General features: G+C 37.3%; 1 protein-coding gene across 1 annotated transcript; it reads right to left on the bottom strand.

The window, feature by feature from the left end:
- Positions 1 to 3834: 3834 nt before the first annotated feature.
- Positions 3835 to 17631, bottom strand: LOC107717285 (serine/threonine-protein phosphatase 2A 65 kDa regulatory subunit A beta isoform-like). Its single transcript, XM_016523989.1, has 15 exons — positions 17495 to 17631; positions 16771 to 16861; positions 15876 to 15976; positions 15074 to 15306; positions 14845 to 14992; positions 13817 to 13972; positions 13612 to 13726; positions 13445 to 13515; positions 10546 to 10680; positions 8854 to 9027; positions 8318 to 8378; positions 5377 to 5531; positions 5149 to 5291; positions 4968 to 5059; positions 3835 to 4869 (listed from the first exon to the last, which is right to left on the bottom strand). The coding sequence occupies exons 1-15, from the start codon at positions 17570 to 17572 to the stop codon at positions 4853 to 4855; spliced, it is 1770 nt and encodes a 589-aa protein (XP_016379475.1). The 5' UTR covers positions 17573 to 17631; the 3' UTR covers positions 3835 to 4852.
- Positions 17632 to 19498: the final 1867 nt, after the last annotated feature.

The following is a 19498-nucleotide window of genomic DNA, read 5'->3' as shown; positions in this document are numbered from 1 at the left end:
CCAAAGATAATGCTTGAAAAACTTCACAATTACACAGTGAAGACGACGGTAACCCAAACAACACCTATTGATGAATCAATGTCTTCTTGAGTTAAATGATAGACGTGTGTAAGAAAACATACAAATACTAATATTTTAAACTTTACCTTCATGTTCACTTTGTGTGGTTTCTGAAGCGGTCCTGTACACTTGCATTATGTGCGCACACTAACCGTCCAGCATGTTTAGATAGAAAAACAATTGAAAAGCAGTGTAATGCACAAAAAAAGCCCCTTACAAACCCTCATAGAAATCAGAGAAAGTATTTCACGCTACATCAGTCAATTAAACAATACAGTTTTGGTGTGTAAGGGGGTTTGTGGGTTTAATTATGTGCATTTCTGCTTAACAAACTAATGATTCCCTATTAGAACGTTTCAATTAATTTGTTCAGCAGAGCATTTAGAGTTCACTCTCAAAGGAAGCTTCTTCTGCTGTGATTTTCACATGACCCTGAGCTCACTTGTTCTCATTCACACATCCATGTGCGTTCTCGCCCTCTCTTTCTCACTCTCATTCACTCATTCTGATCACATATGAGGCAAGAGCCCGATTTCCAGACAGCTCACCACACAAGAATGCTCACAAATTACACAAGTGGAGAAACTTGTTTTTTCCACTGTTCTCGAAATCAACCACCACTAAATATCCCTCTTACCCAACTCAAATCCGATCGTATTGTGGGTAAGAGGCTTTTCCAACAGTTTGAAAAATGTCCATTTCACACATACTGTCTGCTCAGTGCAGTTCTGTTGAATTTAATTTGTTTCATTTAATTATTACCTGGAACAAAAGAAAGTGTAAAACTACGGAACAAAATCTATTTTTGGTTCCTGCTCTACTTGCTTAAAGCATAAGCACAAGTCAATGGCAGCCATGTTGATAGTGGAATGGTGTTACTCTTGAAAAATGTTGAGGAGATACACCTGAGACAAATGTGGTTAATGCAATAATATTCCCATTGCTGCAGAATCCTATTATTACAGCATAATTAGGTGGTTATCAGACATATTATCCTCAGAGGAGCATCATGATTGGCAGATTATTTTGGCCTGCTAAACTAGACAGAAACAACTGATCCAATGAAGTCAGTGATGGCTGACCTGTATATAAGCCTCAGGCACACAGTGTAGCGTGCTAATGTGGACACGTTCGTTTGAATGGGATTAATAATGGGATTTGTGTACATAGAAAAAGTCTTAGATCTTTGAGTTCAGTTCATGAAAAATGGGGGCAAAAACAAAAGTGTTGCGTTTATAATTTTGTTCAGTGTATATTTATACTATATACCCCCCATGATTACATTGCAATGAATGATGTAACATAAAAACAACCTGCCCTTATTGAGTAAGAATAGTTTCTGACAGTAACCATGTTATATATATTTTTTGTAATCCACTCACACCATCAGTGATAACAAATCCTCATTTTCTTGGAATCAAGGTTTCCAACTGGTGCGTCTCTCATTAGGCTGGAATTTAGAATTTGGTATCAGCCTACAGCAGTTTTTTCCTCACATTTGGACAAATATGATAGATAATTTAGTAATAACTAATATCTGTCTCAATTAATTGTTTAACACTTGTTAAAATATTGACACCATGTATGTTACAACACTATGAAATCAGAAGGCATGACCACTCCACAATCATTTGCCTTTTTAACAAAATATTAAAGTTAATAAGGAAGAATGAATAAGAGAAGAATTTTCCTTAGTCTATAAAAAGTTTATGCAATTCCATTTCATCCATAAGAGGCACAACATCACAAAGGACTGGACTGGAATTCTTCAGTGCTGTTGATTAGCCTCATTAAAGACCATCACATCATATGACAAGCATGAAATATCAAGGGTGCAATCTAAAGCAATTGAATTGCTATAGCGCTATAGTATGCAACAATTAGAATCTTTGCATATTCTCAAAATATTTAGATATCATTAAATATATAGTATTAGAATTAACAATGGTGGAGGTATGGTCCGAGCCAGGGGAGCAAAATAGAAGGTCTCCTAGAGAGACAGCTGCACTTGTCAAGTCAGATTAACAATAGGTGTAAGAGAAAACCTTAAACTTGTTGTAGCTTTCAATCTCAACTCGGGGCAACTAATGTTAGTTGTCCCCATGACAATGAATGTTGGCCTTTGTGAGTTGGATGCAATGTTTGTTGTCTTCTGATTGAAGTCAAATTTAACATTTAATATAATTGAATATAATTTAATCCATCGTCCGTCAAAACTGCAAACAGAGATACACTTTGTATCTTGTTTATTTCCTTAAACAAGCAATGTGTTAAAAGGCTAATAATGCATTATTGATGCAGGATGCCTGTAATGTTCTAGTAATCTTGAAGGCCTTGATTAGCTTGTTTAGGCATGTTCAATCCGGCCTCTGTCATGGTAAGTTTGGGACAATTGTATGTATATTAAAATAACAAATTCTTAAAAACAAGTGCCATATTAAAAAGAGGGATGAGTCAAATGACACCTAGATTACAGTTTTTACAGAGCTTTAATGTTGACTCACAAATCAAGCTTTGTTTTTGTCTAATTAACATCACAAGATTTTGAGTCGAGTTTCAGGAAGTTACAGCTCATCCAGTAATTGATGCCACAGAGAGATGCAGCAAGGAAACTGAGAGAAGTGGTGTTTCAGAGCCGGTGCTGAAAACTGAATGTCATCAGCTTAGTAGTGAAAGTTGAGACCATGTTGATTGATGATATCAGCTCAGAGAAACGAAAGTGAAGAAAAGAAAAATGTGCCAAGTACTTAACCTTGGGGAACACCTTGTGTAAGAGTGAAGAAATAGTAGATTTGTGCTTCCATTAAATAACCATTTGAATGATGTAATAACATTAGAAACTAAACACACAAGAAGTTACAGCATTTTGGGAGTAGATGACCACATCTCAGTGCCATTAGTCTTTGAATTTCAGCATAATGTTTAAAGTAATTATTAGCCATCTTCAGCACAGCTGCCGTTGCATAATCCTGCTTAAACAAGCAGGAACATCTGAAAACAATTGGCCACAATGACCCATCTCAGCTACACAGGAAGTACACAGACTTAACACTGATGAGAGCACAGCTTAAAAAGTTGACTTGAACATATCCACTTCCTTCAAGACAGAGGTCCACATCACATTTTGTTCTCTAGTACTCTACATGCTATCATATACTGTGTGGCCATTTATAAGAGTAATTACTAAAGATATTAATTTGAGGTTTAGACAGCTCACTAATGGTCCATTGTCTCCACATTTAGGTTCAGGTAATGAGACGGTATTAAATACCCATGCAAACCACTGATCTAAAGTCAGCCTGATCTATGACTAAATGCCTCCGAAGTGTAAGGGTCCAAATTCAAATGATACAGGAGAGTTTGCTACTCTCGCTAATAACTTAACTATGTGAGCTGTTCAAATTTGTTCCAAATAAGTCGTCATAGATCCATTCTAAGAGTTTTTACAGAAATAATTAGAAATAATTCTGCTTAAATAAGACATCTGATACTCAGTAGAAGTGCCAGAGCGCACTTCTTGTACCACCAATTCCTGCCAAATTCGGTGACGAAAACACGCAATCCAACACTGTCGATAAGATCACTAGCCAGGTAACTGTAGAAAACGGTTCATCGGGAGACCAAAAACCTGATTCCACATTAATCTTTAAAATTCATATAGGATGACAAACTCTTAGAGACGATATCTAACAGGTGTGACGCACACCCTGTTCCAATTAGAATTATGCAACGATTAGTCTGTGAAAGTACGTCAAAAGACAACTGCAAGATACGTAGTTCAAATGACTTTATTTGCTCCCAAAAGTACACCAATTTCCCAAATGAGTTCGAAAACAAAAAAAAACTACAAGTTCTCATGATATTGACCATAAACAAAGGGTTTCCTCAGAATGCAGTAGGTGCAAGTTGTTTGTAACAATGAATATTGCTGATTTAAGTCCCACACAAGACACCATTCCTCCATACCAGCCCAATGATTTCATGACATGACCACTTATGAACACTTAACATGCCCTCCACTTAAAGAGAAAAAAAATGTATATTGAAAAACTTACAAAATAATAAACTGCATTATAACTAGACATTTCATTGGCACAAAAGTTAAAATCTACAAGTTTATAAAGGGGGCTATTCAGGACCACCAGGAGCGCAAAAATGCAGGTAAAACTGCATGCATTGATGTTGTGTGTATCCCGTGTTACAGCACAACTGATTAAATTATATGGTCCCTAGATGAAAAAGCTCATGATAAAAGTGTGACTTCATTGCGTAAAGCAAATTTCTAGAGAGACCGCAATCTAATCATGCGCTCAGAACACTATCTGCCCTGTGAACACGGAGGAGTCTGCGGTTAAACCATGTGAGCACATGAGATTTTTATTGCCTCTACAGAGGGAGCACATGTAAACAATGTGCTGTGCGCTAGCAAATCTACTAAAGCAAATAAACAGGCATTTCGCACCATCTGCTACTGGCAGGATGAGCTCCAGTCTTAGAAATGCAAATGGCACGCTGAAGCAGGTATGTACCGATTACGATACAATCACACTGGAATGGCTCATGGGGTGATGTTTGCGAAGAACTATGCGTAAGTTGTACAAGCATGCAGAGCTTAGCTGCACTGACAGTGTTTGAGGTAAAACTTGATAGAAAGTTCATCCTTTGATCATTCAATACATTTTAGAGTAAACAAGAACACACTGACGATACCTAATCATTCAAAAGGAACAATAAATAGAATGCAACAGGTCTTGTGTTGTCAGTTTTTCACTGGATGTGGTGAGGAGGTCAGTCAGGCCAAGTCAAGAACTACGGAGAGAACGAAAAAAAAAAACAGTATAGAGGAGAATTAAAATGTTTCTGAGAAGATATATGTTGGAAGGTTAAAGAGATAAAGGGATACATACCACTAATAGCCTCTAGAGCAAAGTACTTCACATCCATATCTTGGTCTGTAGCTAGTTTCTCCAGGACTGGTTTAACATCGGCCTGCAAAGCACTGTTGAATATATCATTGTTAGTATTGCTGGTTTGTTTGCTTATACCATCAAGAACAATAGGGTGTAGGCAGCTATTATTTAAAAATACCTGCTGTCCAAAACTGGTCCGATCTTCTGTAAGCACCTAGCCACATTGAAGCGCACATTGGCCACCTGATCAGTGGACATCTTGAGAACTACAGGCAACATGTGCTTGGTGGTGATTTCCTGTCCACATACTTCAGACAGAGCCTGACCCACCCCCACAAAAAAGACTTTCAGTTAATCCCATTTTGCAAGTTTTTTTGTTGTCACCAGCAAGGGCATCCAGACTTACATTGATGCAGAAGAGAGTGGTCATCCTGTGCAGGTAGTTGGAATCATTGGCCATGCCAAGGACTTTGGGCACAATGGTGTTCTGGGCCCATTCTGCTCCAAACTTCTCCACCAGCTTCATGAGGTTGCAGGTGGCAGCCTCTCGGATGGCATATACTGTAGAACAAGGCAAAGATACTAATGTTAACTCATATGCTAACATGAAGATCGAGATTGAGATGAAGATGAAAACAGATTTAGATGCATGTAATTTTTCAGGCCACACCACCAAATTTACAGCCCACTGCCATACAACCTGAAGACATACAGTTGTGCTCATAAGTTTACATACCCCTTGAAGAATATGCAAAATGTTAATTTTCACAAAATAAGAGGGATCATGAAAATTGCATTTCATTTAGTACTGCACTTCAGAAGCTACATAAATACATACATGTTACCCAAAAGACAAAATAAAGGACAATTTACCCTGATCATCGAATTCAACAAGTTTACACCCCCCGGCTCTTAATGCATCTTGTTGCCTTCTTGAGCATCAGTAAATGTTTTCACCTTTTGTAATTGTTATGTATGAGTCCCTCAATTGTCCTCAGAGTGAAAAGATGGATCTCAAAATCATACAGTCACTGCTGGAAAGGGTTCAGATATGCAGAAGATGCTGGAAAACCAAAGAATGTGCAGGAGCTGGAGGATTTTTCAGAAGAACAACGGGCTGTTGAACTGTTCAGGACAAACAAGGGACTCATGAACAACTATCACAAAACTTAAAAACAGTCGTGGCTCATCCAGGAAATGACACACAGTATTAAGATTTAAGGGTAGGTAAACTTTTGAACGGGGTCATTTTTACAAATTCAGTTATTTTGTCTTGTGGAGTATATATATACATCCGTTATGTGAAATGGCTTATTCAAGACAGTACTAAATAAAAAATAACATGCAATTTTCATGATCCCTCTTATTTTGTAAAAATTATGAACACTTTGCATATTCTGCAAGGGGTATGTAAACTTACGTGCACAACTGCACATTCTTCCATATCACAAACAAGTTGTCACTTAGAGAAAAGTACAGAAAGAATGATTGTGTGTATTTTGTCAGAAAAATCTACATTCAAATAAAAATAAATTAGAAAGACTTCAACATTAAAAGAAATACACACAGACATATATGTGTGTGTGTGTGTGTGTGTGTGCGTGTATATATATATATATATATAGAATAGTAGATATATGTATACATACCACTGTTCTACTAACATGTTTGACAAAATATCCAAGGCATTTCAACAAAAACATTTATTTTGTGGAAAACACAGTGATCAAAATTAGAGAGCAGTAACCACTGTAGCACAAAAGATTACAACTAAATTTTGGAGGGTTACAGCTGTCACAAATTAGTAGGACGTGTAGAGGCCCTTGCTTTGAATGACTTCCTGGTAGGTTTTCAAAATCCTGGAATGTTTTCCTCAAAAACCTTAATTCCTTTGTGACTGAAGACAGAAAGACATGAACATCTTGGATGACATGGGGGTGAGAAAATTATCAGGAAACTTTTATTCTGGAAGTGAACTAATCCTTTCGTGTGAATTATACATTTCTTTTGTAATATTTACTTTGCTAGTTTCATCTTTCGGTTTGTTTGATCAGATTTCTGGCATGAGAGGTGGACCCAAGCTGGGTTAGTCAACATTGTTTTGGTGCTCAGCATTACCTCCACAGATTACATTCCACCTGACTTCACAATAACTCGAATAGAGGTCACAATCAAGCCATTTAACTTTCATTCTGGGAAGAGTAAATATCTACAAACATCTTGTGAAATTGTGCATCACAAATCTGCTAAACATCAGACAGGCAGCTCTTTTCAAATCAGTCTGACGATGACATAACCCCCTTTATCAAAAGGCTGGGAATTTGCCTGAGACAATCCAATTTAGAGTTTAAAATTCAAGACAAAACCCTACCCATAGTCCTCAAAGACCTTACGAAAAAAATAAAATGCTGCACATCAGCCATAAAGTGATGAGCAGTTTCATGAAGTAGGTCAAGCTTTAAATGGGGATTATAAAACGCACATAAAATGAGACAATCCATTTGACAGCGTGTACCTCTTGCAGATTGTGCCTGTGTGTATTTGTCAGAAAGATGAGTTCACATTTACACATGACAGACAGCCGAGCACAGCGCCACTCCGGCTCTGAGCTCTTATGTAAGAGGACAGCACTGGCCCAGCAGCACAGGATATACAAGAACATTCCAGTGATGTAACCCATCTGGCCCTTTGTCTACAACTGTGTCAGAGTGTAATTGTGCGTCTGTGTGTGCTGAAAATCACTGTGCAAAACACCTCAACAGCTGGATCCACTCAGCGCACAGTTCAAAGTGAGATCATAACCGTTCTGACAAGTGACAACCGTTAAATTGAAGATTTACTAAGAGGCTCATCAATCTGAAAAAGTCTTATCTATTCTACAAAAGTGGTGCCTGTACGAAGCTGGATATTAGATATTGTGATGGCAAAAACGGACTTTTCAGCAGCCATTACTCCAGTCTTTAGTGATCCTGAAGAAATCATTCAAATATACTGACTTAGTGCTATTCTTCAGGATTCTTTGATGGATAGAAAGTTCAAAAGAACAGCAGAGGGAAGAAAGCAATAGAGATGTAGAGAGGGAGAGAGTGCTAGAATCTTATCAGACTCTTGTAATTGGCCGATAGCAGAAACTTCTAGAGATGAATGTGTGTTTCTCGTTTTCCTTTTCGGGAAGGAGTAGGACAGGAGAGAGCAACTGCTACATGGCTATGCTATCTTCAAATGTAAGCAAATGCATCTGCTTGAACATATACAGTTTAAAGGTTCTGGTTCATTGTTGTCAATAACTCAATACATCTTTTTTTTCTTATGGCGCTCACGAGAGTCATTGGACTCAGAAAACCTACCGTGATCAATGAGCCATGCCATGCACAGGGAATTTAACTTCTCATCGAAGAACTCCACTCCCTAGAAACAAAGTTGAATATAGTTACAATCCATAGAGTTTAAAGGAAATATTCACCCATTTCTCATTCTCATGCATTTCCAAATCAGTCTGTCCTTTTTGGAGCTTAACGGGACAGTTCACCCAAAAATGAAAATTCTATCAACATTTACTCACCCTTAAGTTATTCTAAACCTGTATGAGTTTCTTTTTTTTATGCTGATCACAAAGAAGATATTGGAAGAATGTTGGTAATCAGCTGACAGCAACCACTGACTTTCAAAGTATGGAAAAAAATACTATGAAATGTAGTCAATGGCTACCGTCAACTGTTCAGTTACCAACATTCTTCCAAAATATCTTTTGTGTTCAACAGAAGAAATAAATTCATACGGGTTTGGAACAACATGAGGGTAAGAAAATGATGACAATTTTTGAGTGAACTATCCTTTCCCATCCAGATACAACTATTCGATCTTGACTGGAGCACAGACTCACCAGTTGGCCAGCCAGCAAAGGCATGTACTCAATGATGGCCAGTCGAACCCTCCACTTGGCATCCTCAGCCAGCTCTACTATAGCTGGCAGCAAAGACTGAGAGAGCTGCCGAATCCCGATCACCTCATTCACGCAGTCCAGATTAGAGATGATGTTCAGACGCACCTCGGGATACTACAGGAAAATACAGAAAAATTATATTTAACATTCTTTTTTTTTTTTTTTATCAGATGCAGACCAGGACACTAAAGGAAAATAAAACATTTTGATTTAAAGGAGACATATTATGCCCATTTTTACAATATGTAATATAAGTCTCTGGTGTCCCCAGAATGTCTGTGAAGTTTCAGCTCAAAATACTCCACAGATCATTTATTATATAATTTTGAAAAAGCCTTTTTTGAGTGGAAGCAGAAAAACGCTGTTTTTCGGGCCTGCGTCTTTAAATGCAAATGAGCTGTTGCTCCCCGCCCCCCTTTTCCAGAGAGGCTGGGACTGTAAATAGTGTTCTGTGCTCGTCTGTGCAGCCAAAGACAGAACACTTAGCATGCTTTGCTCAAACTTAAGCCATGGTATTAGAACTAGTACACCGTTGTCGCTTGCGAAAACACTACAACAGCGCCGTGGGTGTAAACTTACAGATTAAGGGGCGGTAATATTATAATGAGATCCCTTTGCCACGTCATCAAGGGAGCGAAATCAGACGCGCTCGTTTTCTCAGACGCTTGCAGAAAAAGGCTTCCCAAAACAAAGTTACTGGGTTAATCTTTTTCACGTTTCCTTGGTTGGTAGATGCACTGGGGACCTGATTATAGCACTTAAAACCTGGAAAAGTCAGATTTTCATGATATGTCACCTTTAAAATTATATATACACTACATTATGTATTAATATATAGACATACAAACAAACACTATATTAACATAAGGAATAACATTAAGAAGTTTCAACACTGATGAAACTTGCAGAAAATGGCCAGCATATTAAATGTGTATTAAAGAAAGTAAACATGGTCATTGTTTTTATACTTTTAAAGTCCCTATAACTTCTTCTAAGAATGAACTTTACTGAAAGCAAAAGGTCTCCATCTTTATATTTCCCTTAAATGGCTCCAGAAGGACGCCACACTCATGTGATATTGTTACAGCGCACGCATACATGCTGCCAAATATTTGATGACTTGCTTGAGCAAGTGCACTTTGGTGATGACTGACTAAAGTCCAAACAACAAAGTTTGTTAGTCAAACAGAGCCGGACAGAATTCACAGAATCAAGCTCTTAACATTTTCTGATGTTGTGTTTGACAATTGAGAGGAGTCCAATAAAACAGAAGGGAACACAAACACTGGAGGAAAGAGTTTGGATGGACTTCGGTTTTGGCATGGTCTTGCTGAAAACTGAGGCCAAAGTTCAACTTCATTTAAAAACAGTCTAAGAGTTTATTACTACAATCTAAAAGCTAATACGTCTCACAGAGTAGTCATGGACAGGAGCCCAATCAAAGGAACATCAACCAAGGACTTCAATCAAGGATAATTTAGCAAACAGCCCTTAAGCCCAACACAAGGTGACCTATCAGACCTGGAAAATGAGCAGCTGTGTCTCTGCTCTAGTACAATCAGAAGGATCTTTGACCACAAGAGAAAGAGAGACAGACAGGTGAGAGACTGGGCCGAGCTCCAGGTGGGTTACCTCGTCCTTCAGTTGGACCAGGAAAAGAGGCAGCAGATGTTCTACTGTGTTGTCCTTGCCCAAGATGGTAGACAGACCCATGATGACAGAAGCCAGGGCAGACTTTACATGCTGGTTTGTGTCAGACACCAGCTCCTGTTAAGGGAAGAGAAGGAGGCTTGAGGCCTTTGAAATCAAGCTATTCTTCTACAAGTAGCTGTAATCGGAGACAAGGTGATTGTAGGACAGAGGAGAAAAATAAATTAATATACTACAACAACAACATAAAAAATATACACTGTATAAATAAAAGCTTACTGTTACAGTAGTTGTTACTATTATTATTTTTCATTGTTATTCAAAGCAGCAACAAAAACAACAGTAACAGGACAATATGTATTGTCAGTATTATCATTATTAACAATTTATTATTATTACTAACAACATCCATAAAATATTATTATTAACAGCAACAACATTTCTTGTTAGTACTATAATTAACAACTATTCATTGTTTTAATAATAATAATAATTATTATTATTATTATTATTATGGTTATTATCAGAAACAAGTTATTTATTTTACTATTGCTCATTTTACTATTAATAGCAACAATGACAAGATAATATTTACAATTATTATTATTATATATTATCATCATCTTCATTATATTAATTAGATAATAATTTTTACTTACCATAGATAATAATTATTACTACCATCATTACTGTTATTTATATATATATATATATATATATATGACTACCAGTAAAACTGATACAAATTTGGGACCTCAAATTATTCAGACACTTTGACCTGACCATCTTTTGCTTAAGTGTTATCTGACATTATCAAGATGAATTTATTCTGACACAGTTTAACTCTTGAGTTCTTGTCATATTTTATTACCATTTTCTAAACTATAGCGAATAAACTGTGATAATGTGTGAAAAGTTGAAGGTGTCTGAATAAATTTTGGTTTGACTGTATATATGTAGTAAATAAGTAATTCTGTCTACTTTATAAACAACACAGCAACAAGCTACTCTAACAGCTCACCTACACTATTACTGAAAAAACTAAAATGCATCTAGAATTGTTTTGGAATCAGATCTTGACTCCCTAAACCATTTCATTAAGTGTCTGAATAATTCTCACCCTTAAGTGTCTGAATAATTCTCACCCCCATTACTGGGGTCTTTGAAGAAAGGCAGCATCACAGCGAGGAAGGCGAGATCCATTTGAGCCTGAACACCTGGACATTTATTTGCTTGTAAAATGCTGCGGAGGGTCTGAAATCCTGCGTTATCTTTGATCTGATGTTTCAGTGAACAGCTTGTATGTATAGGCTAATTGCTGACAAAGTAAGCACTAAGCAGAAAGCTGTTTGTATCTGTGAGGAATGATCCGCTTACATAAGCTTATTAACAGATATCAAACATCAAGTCATGAGATTCTCAGGCCACTCATGAGCAAAGAACGCCTTGTGAAGCTCAAGCAGGCACACCGAAGGGCTCCACTGTTCTTTGTAGTCTACATCAGTAAAAGAGAGGCTTGTCCCGAACCGTCCTCTAGTCTTAAATGCCATTTCCATAAGACAATGACTATAAGTAGAAAGTTAAAGACCAAACGTTATATTACACCATATGTTAAGTAGGTATCGCAGGTGAATCATTCTTTTGAACCGACTGATTCCATTCTCAAATCACTTGAACTACAGCCTTATAAAACATACCACAGCAATCAACTAAATCACCATAGTTACCACAGTGAAATCTTAAATAAATTAATATGGGAACTCCTTTTTATTTATTTATTTTTGTGACTAATATATAAAACTACCAGAGCTTCACAATATTTTGGCAGAAAATATAATTACAACATTTTAAGTGTCACATATTTTTGTAAAATTTCTTATAGCAGTATATCTTCAAAATGTATTCAACTACTAATGGCACACAAAAATGCCTAATGAGAACTTCTGGGAAACGACTTAATTCATATATGATGGTGAATATTTTTGAAACCAATTCACGATTACAAACAATTTTAAAAGGTTTAAAAGGTTAAGAAAATCAGCTGATTAAAAATGAATTTTTAATCAGCTGCAAGAGATTAAGCAAATTTGTTTAAAGAATTTTTTTTTTTTCACATTTCTTAGATTCATTTGCATTCCCATACGGCCTTTCTTACAAACTCTATTTAGTAGTAAAATATTTTTAGTAATACACATCTTTTAGACTTCCCATGGTTAATATGATGGCAAGCTGAGGCTATATACGGTAAAACTAAACTCCATTAATATAAAATGCCATTTCACTTCCTCTAGCACTATGATTCAGTCAGTCACAGCCATACATCAGGAAATAAAAATAATAGAAGTCTATTCCTAGGCTGATGCTACAGTAAACCTACAGACAGACAGCTGACATTGGATCACTTATTGGGTGTAACAGATAACAACAGTGACCCCTGCTGCCCATCACCTCAGAAAGGACGGACAGTTCAACAACAAGCCGAATTAACTCACCTGCTGATGATGTCCTAAATATGAGTAAACTCTGATAATCTGTACAGACGGGGCGTAAACCTCAGTCTGCATATATTTATGCATGTTTAATGTATGAGCTAGATTACTGCATGTGTATGATTCTGTCATAAAGCTACCACTTGTTTATGTCGAAAATGTAAACACCCCCAAAATAACAGAAAAACAACCAGACCTACTGCAAGAACTCTTGCGTGCAAGAACTCTTGCAGAGACAACCTGGATACCTTCCCAGATATGATATCATATTATCAAAAAACAAACTCGAGTTTTCTAAGTAGCCCCTCCTGAGAACTTGGCTGGCACCATGCGGCATAACTGTTCAGCCACACACAATTTCATAAACAAGTGGGCGAGATTAAAATGTGTACCTTGACGCATGGCAGAATATGAGTCATGATGATGGTCTCCCTGCTGTCTTCAGGCAAACTTTCACAGAATACTGCAGAGATAAACAGGCCATGGGATAAGGGTGTTGTTGTGTAGCTGTTTTCATACAGACATCAGACTTTGGGAAGCTGGCAGTGGGACACCTCACCTTTCACCTTGTTGGCAGCAGCAGTTCGGACCTCTGCCTCGCAGTCTTTCAACAAGTTCTGGAACGCCGGGACCAGATCGTTCTTGGTGATCTCTGGGCCAACTGCTTTTTGCAACTTTACACAAACAGAAAAACAACCAGAGTTCTTTCAGAGTCTCAGAGGCTACGTGGATAACAGCCAAATATGCGTTTCATAAGTACCCACTTCTGAGAATTTGTCTGCCACCATGTAGCGCACCCTCCAGGACTTATCCTCGGCGGCCTGGCGTAAAGTGGGCATGACCAGATCCTCCAAGTCTTCCTGTGGCAGCAGAGTAGCAATGCTGACACCAGCTTCTACCGCCAAGAGACGCACAGAGTCCTGCAGAGAAAAGTAAATGTCTGGATCAATGACAAATAAAAATCTTAATATCAAGTTCAAAATGCCAAGTTCTTAGAAATGTCATTTTTATATTCATGTTGGATTCAAAAAATATGCATACAATATTCAAGAAAAGCTCAAATTGAATGACTCTAAAACATGTAGTGTAACCGTCAAGGGGGAAAAAAAATCTTGCATCTTTTTTTTAATACATTTCTTAATCTTTAATATCATTATTTACATTTTTTTCAAGTACAAAGATCATGAAATATCAATTCAATTCTTTAAAAAAAACTCTTGTCAGCCCTGCCAATGGCTGGTGACTTCAGACAATTCACCAGCCATAAATATTTTTTACCAGCCACGAAACTGTACGTGCGTGATTTCATAAACAAATTGGGGCAACATCTAATAGCAGTCATTATTATTAATAATATTTTTATTTATTAATAATACTTATTATTTAATGAAGGTATGTTTGTTGTTGTTAAATTAAAATGTATTGCCATGTCAGTTTCACTGACTATTTTTTATTAGTTTAAAAAAAATTTAATCAATAAAGAAATATCACAATATCATAATAATAATAATAATAATGAGTATTTAATATTAATTTATATAATAGTAATAATAATAAATTATAATAATAATTATTATGATTATTAAAACTACAATACTAATATTTACGGTTGTTTTCTTCTTTGCTTTTAAAGGTTAAACCATAGAGCTTTTATTTTGATGGAAAACCGCACGGAACCTTCTCTTCTGAAAACCCAGGCAAAAAGAAAAACAAACAAACCAAGCTTCATGTCACTGACCAACCACTAGCCCCCACAAACAGTCTTTCTATATGCAAATGTGTACCAGTGTACCTGCTCATCAGATGCTAGTGCTGTAAAGAGAGGAATGATGTCACTCTTAACATAGTCCAGCTCCAGAACCTTCGCAAACTCGCCAAGCTTAGACGAGGCAGCCCGACGCACCATGGGAGTGTCGTCCGAGCAAAGTGTGCGGAAGTGCCTGTGAAGACAACCATAACGTTAAATACTGAACATGACCGCAGTGATCAAGGTGCTTTCAAAAGTGTGCGTCATGACTTACTGACGGATTTCCGCTTTAACAGTACTGGACACACGTGGGTAGCAGACGCTGAACAGCCCGCATGCAGACGTTCGGGAGGTGAACCAGTCCCCGCTGGCCAAACGCTTCACAAGTGGTACAAAATGCACCTCTAGGTCTACGGGGGAATGTTCCTGAGAGATCTTTTGCAGAGACTCCACGGCCTTGTCCCGCACAACCGTTTCCTCCACTGTAGCCAAACTCTCCAGGGGAGGCTGAGGAGAAAAAGCAGTGTGTAAGAATCTATAGTCTGCCCCGACCCAGATTCCACTCCACAATATGTTTGATCATGCTCATTTCCCAAAATGGCTTAATTATTATAGAGAAGAAGAAAGTCAACAGTTATGTTGTTTGTAGATCATTTGGGATGATCACATCCTGAGCAAATGGTGACCAATTGTAGAATGGGAGCAGGTGTGGGACACTGAGAACCACCTCAGACAAAAGGGGTGTCAGAACTTAATTAACATACAGACCACAGCTGTAACAACAGGAGCAACTTCATTTACATTGAGGGTAAACTCTAAGTGTATAAAATGTTTGAGCTTAGGATGTTCGTGGTTCATTACTGACTCCGCTGAATCTGAAGTGCTGCCTGTACTTTGTCACTGCTATTCTGTAATAAAAGTTATTCTTCATCAAGATCTTCGACGTCTTCACTTTTTCTTACAAGTGCAAGATGAAAACACATAGAGAGGGGTCTCAACTTCAGAAAACCCATGGTTAATATCTGATCTGATCATTTTTAATTAAGTAACCAAATTCCTCGCCTTTAATGACTTACCAAGAGACAGTGCACAAACTCTGGGCCTCCAACCAGTACAGTGAAGCTCCCGAGCTGCTCAGCCAAGGCGAGAAGAACTTCATCCTCATCATATATGGTGTCTGCAGATGAAGGGATGTCAGTTAGCTAATTGACATTTAGGCAAGTAATACTAACCAAAAGCAAGCACGATCTTTGAAAGAACAACAAATGGTCAATAAACAACATGACAATTTTTAAAAAATAAAGAATTTTTTTTTTCTTAGTTGTTCAAATTATTTTTGGACGTAATAATAACAAAATAAAAAAACATAAAATCTAATTAATATACCTAAGGATTGCATTTGAACCAAAAGAAAACTCAGTATAATTCGCAGGGCTCAATGTGTGTATGCATTACAGCTGCATTAAATGAAAATTCACCCCATCTGTTTTCCAAATGCATGTTATTGATCTTTTATAGCGAATGATTTATGCATCCCTTGTAAATTAATTAAAGTGTCTTGATCTTCTGATGAAACGACAGACTCTGGTGACATATGCAGGACGTCTCCAATCATTTTGTCCACTTAAACCCCGTCTAGATCTTACAATCAATTGCAAGCTTGCATTCACATATTCATTATTCATTATAGCAAATTAAAATCCCAACAAATTTGCTGCAATACTTAATCGTTAACATAGAAAAAACAATACATTAAATATAAATATATTTTCTATAATACAAAAAAATGGCACTAAATAAATGTTTTAATATTATAAAATGAAAATTATTTACCAGGCCAGGTAAATAACTGAACTACTTGTCCAACTAGCACAAAAAATAGCATGTTGGTGAGCCATGATTAACAAACAAAAGCTAGGATCCATTTAAAAGTTCATTTATTTCAGAAATACAGATAGTGGGATTTCTTACCAGTAAGGAAGGGCAGCAGTTCAGTCCGTGTTCTTTCCACTCCCAGTGCAAGAGCAATAGTGGACAACTTCTTAATACTGTTAAGCCGCAACTGAGGATGTGCACAGAATTACATTAACAGTCACATTAAAAAAAATGACGCCTTACAAAACCCTGCCTTACATTTACTGTTACGTTTCATTGATTTATGCATAAAAATCCAGGTCAGTGGCTCTCATCCATGGTACTGGAGGACAGTTAAGTACCTCTCCTTAACTTAACACACATCATTAGTAGAGGCTTCGAAACCTGACCTGGGTGTGTTAGCTAAAGAAGACATCAAAATGTGCAGTGCCGGGGTTCTGTGGGACTAGGATCGAGATCCACTGACCTGGATCATGACCAAATGACTGGCATCCTAGTGTAGACGTTTTTAATACCCCAAGAAAAATGTTGAGAATCAGCCGGTCAATTTCACGCTTATTATGTCCGGATCCAACTTCTATATACAAGCTTTATTTAATAGATCAAATAGATATCTAAAAAAAAACTGAATGCACGTTGATCATTTTCTGGAAACAACTACAAGAGAGAATATTGAGGAAACAAACTAAGGAGAAGAAAAAGCTATTTCTCTTGTAAATGAATCGCTTGCAACAAACCAAGGTTAGCGGGGAGTGATGGAAGGTGCTATTCATTCATATACATATGAATCAAACTCGGATTCTCTTAGGCTGATGTCTACCTGAACATCTTCATTCCTCAATTCATCGATTAAAACCGCGATGGGATAAAGCGAATCGTCTCCCTCTGCTCCTGCCATTTTAGACGGATGATCCGCTGCAGAGGCGTTGTGTTGTGCCCGGTTGTGCCGCTCGATTTCCGCTCGTCGCGCGGGCTGATGGGAAAACAGGGGGGGTTAGAAAAGAGGTTTTATGAGTAAAATAAGCACTTTCAGACTGTCGTTTACAACATGAATTTTATAAAGTCATACCTCAAACGTACATTTTGCAATCAGTGTGTACTTTAAAAACGTGAGTTGCTAACAAAATATTATGGACTACAACCACTGATCTATAATAGAAAACATTATAGATATGTCATTAAACATTAAATAACGTATCAGTGACTACAACGTTCGATTGAGGCACATAAACTCAAATTCATGTGGTAGTTGTAAGTTAGGGTTAGAACACTTGGAATGTAGCGCATGAGTCATATTGTAGAATTTTTTTAGAATACTTTTATTGTGCTTTTGCATACTTTTGAGGTTTGAACACTCCGGTTCCAGTTCCCATTCATTCAAGCGACCACTAAAAATGTTGGTGCCGAACAGAGGAAAGAAAATAATGACGAGGTTTGGAATGAAATGATGGTGAGTAAATGATGACAGAATTTTCATTTTGTGTGAACCGTCCTTTAAAAGTTCTTAAGCTACTGATTGAAAGGTCTAGTTGTATACTGTTCAGTACTTCTGTATTATTATTTTTGAAAACACCAACATATTAAGATTTATTTATTTATATAAAAATAAAATCTGGAATTCTTTATTTTGACAGTTTTATTATTTCTGTTCATTCCAATGATATCAAAACAGAAATAATATGAAATATCCACATTCTGTTTAGTTCTGTATATGACCCTAAAGAGCATGCAGAGGATGGCTGTCAGCTGTTCATAATCAAGTAGCTGGAGGCCACTCCGAATGACGTCAAGCATTCCTCCCTCACATCAGGCTCTCTCTCATCCAGCCCTGCTCCAGATCGCCTGTATACTCTCTCCTCAGATGCCTCCCTCATATGTTCCACCCTGAGCTTATTAATGTTAGAACATGATTCCTGTACTCTCTCCTCAAAGGTCCAGGCCCCTCCAGGTGTGCTCAGACCACCCTTGGCCCTTGTTGTTTATATAACATCAAGCTAAGCTCTTTCATGTGCACCACACTTTTAGAAACCACTGGGAAGGAAAAGATTCAGCTTGCACCCCCTACACCCTCATTTCAAGGATAAATATGATCCTAAAGTACATGCATGCTTGTGCATAGTGACAGTGTCTGGTTCACATATGGGAAAACCGTAATACTTTATGCTACAGGAGTGCAGGGGTAATTGTGACACTTGGTTTTTGCAAATCTGTTCAGAAAATATTTAGCCTAAAAATTTCACATTTTGCCTCAAACATCTTGGACATGTCAGTTAAATTAAAGGAATAGTTCACCCAAAAATGAAATTTAGCTGAAAATTAAATGAAGTTGTTTCATCGGAACATATTTGGAGAAATTTAGCATTACATCACTTACTCGCCAATGGATCCTCTGGAGTAAATGGGTGCCGTCAGAATGAGAGTTTATAAACGCACTGATAGAAACACAATAATCCACAAGTTTTTGTAATAAACAAGTAAATCGTTAAGATGTCCATAATAAAGCTTCCTCCAGTGAAAAAGTCCATACCCTGTTGTCTTCTCACATCAAAATCCATTAACATTTTTGTTTAGAACAGTTTTGGACTGTTTTCACTTGTAAATGGTGGTTGATCTGTGCATATTTCTCTCCTGATTCAGACTAGATGACTTTTTCACTGGAGACAGCAATAATCATAGAGGAACTCGCATTGTAGCTGGAAAGAACAGTTTGAAGTTAAAACATCTTAATGTGATGTTTTTATAAGCTACGAGAAGCTGCAAAAGACACAGGCGCAAGTGGAATGTACAAAACATGGTGACTTTAATTTTTAAGTAAATATAATGG

Source organism: Sinocyclocheilus rhinocerous, unplaced genomic scaffold (assembly GCF_001515625.1).
Source record: "Sinocyclocheilus rhinocerous isolate Xijiao unplaced genomic scaffold, SAMN03320098_v1.1 scaffold1893, whole genome shotgun sequence".
Lineage (NCBI taxonomy): Eukaryota > Metazoa > Chordata > Actinopteri > Cypriniformes > Cyprinidae > Sinocyclocheilus > Sinocyclocheilus rhinocerous.
The sequence above is the reverse complement of the archived record's forward strand: the minus strand, read 5'-3'. Positions and strand labels throughout refer to the sequence as shown.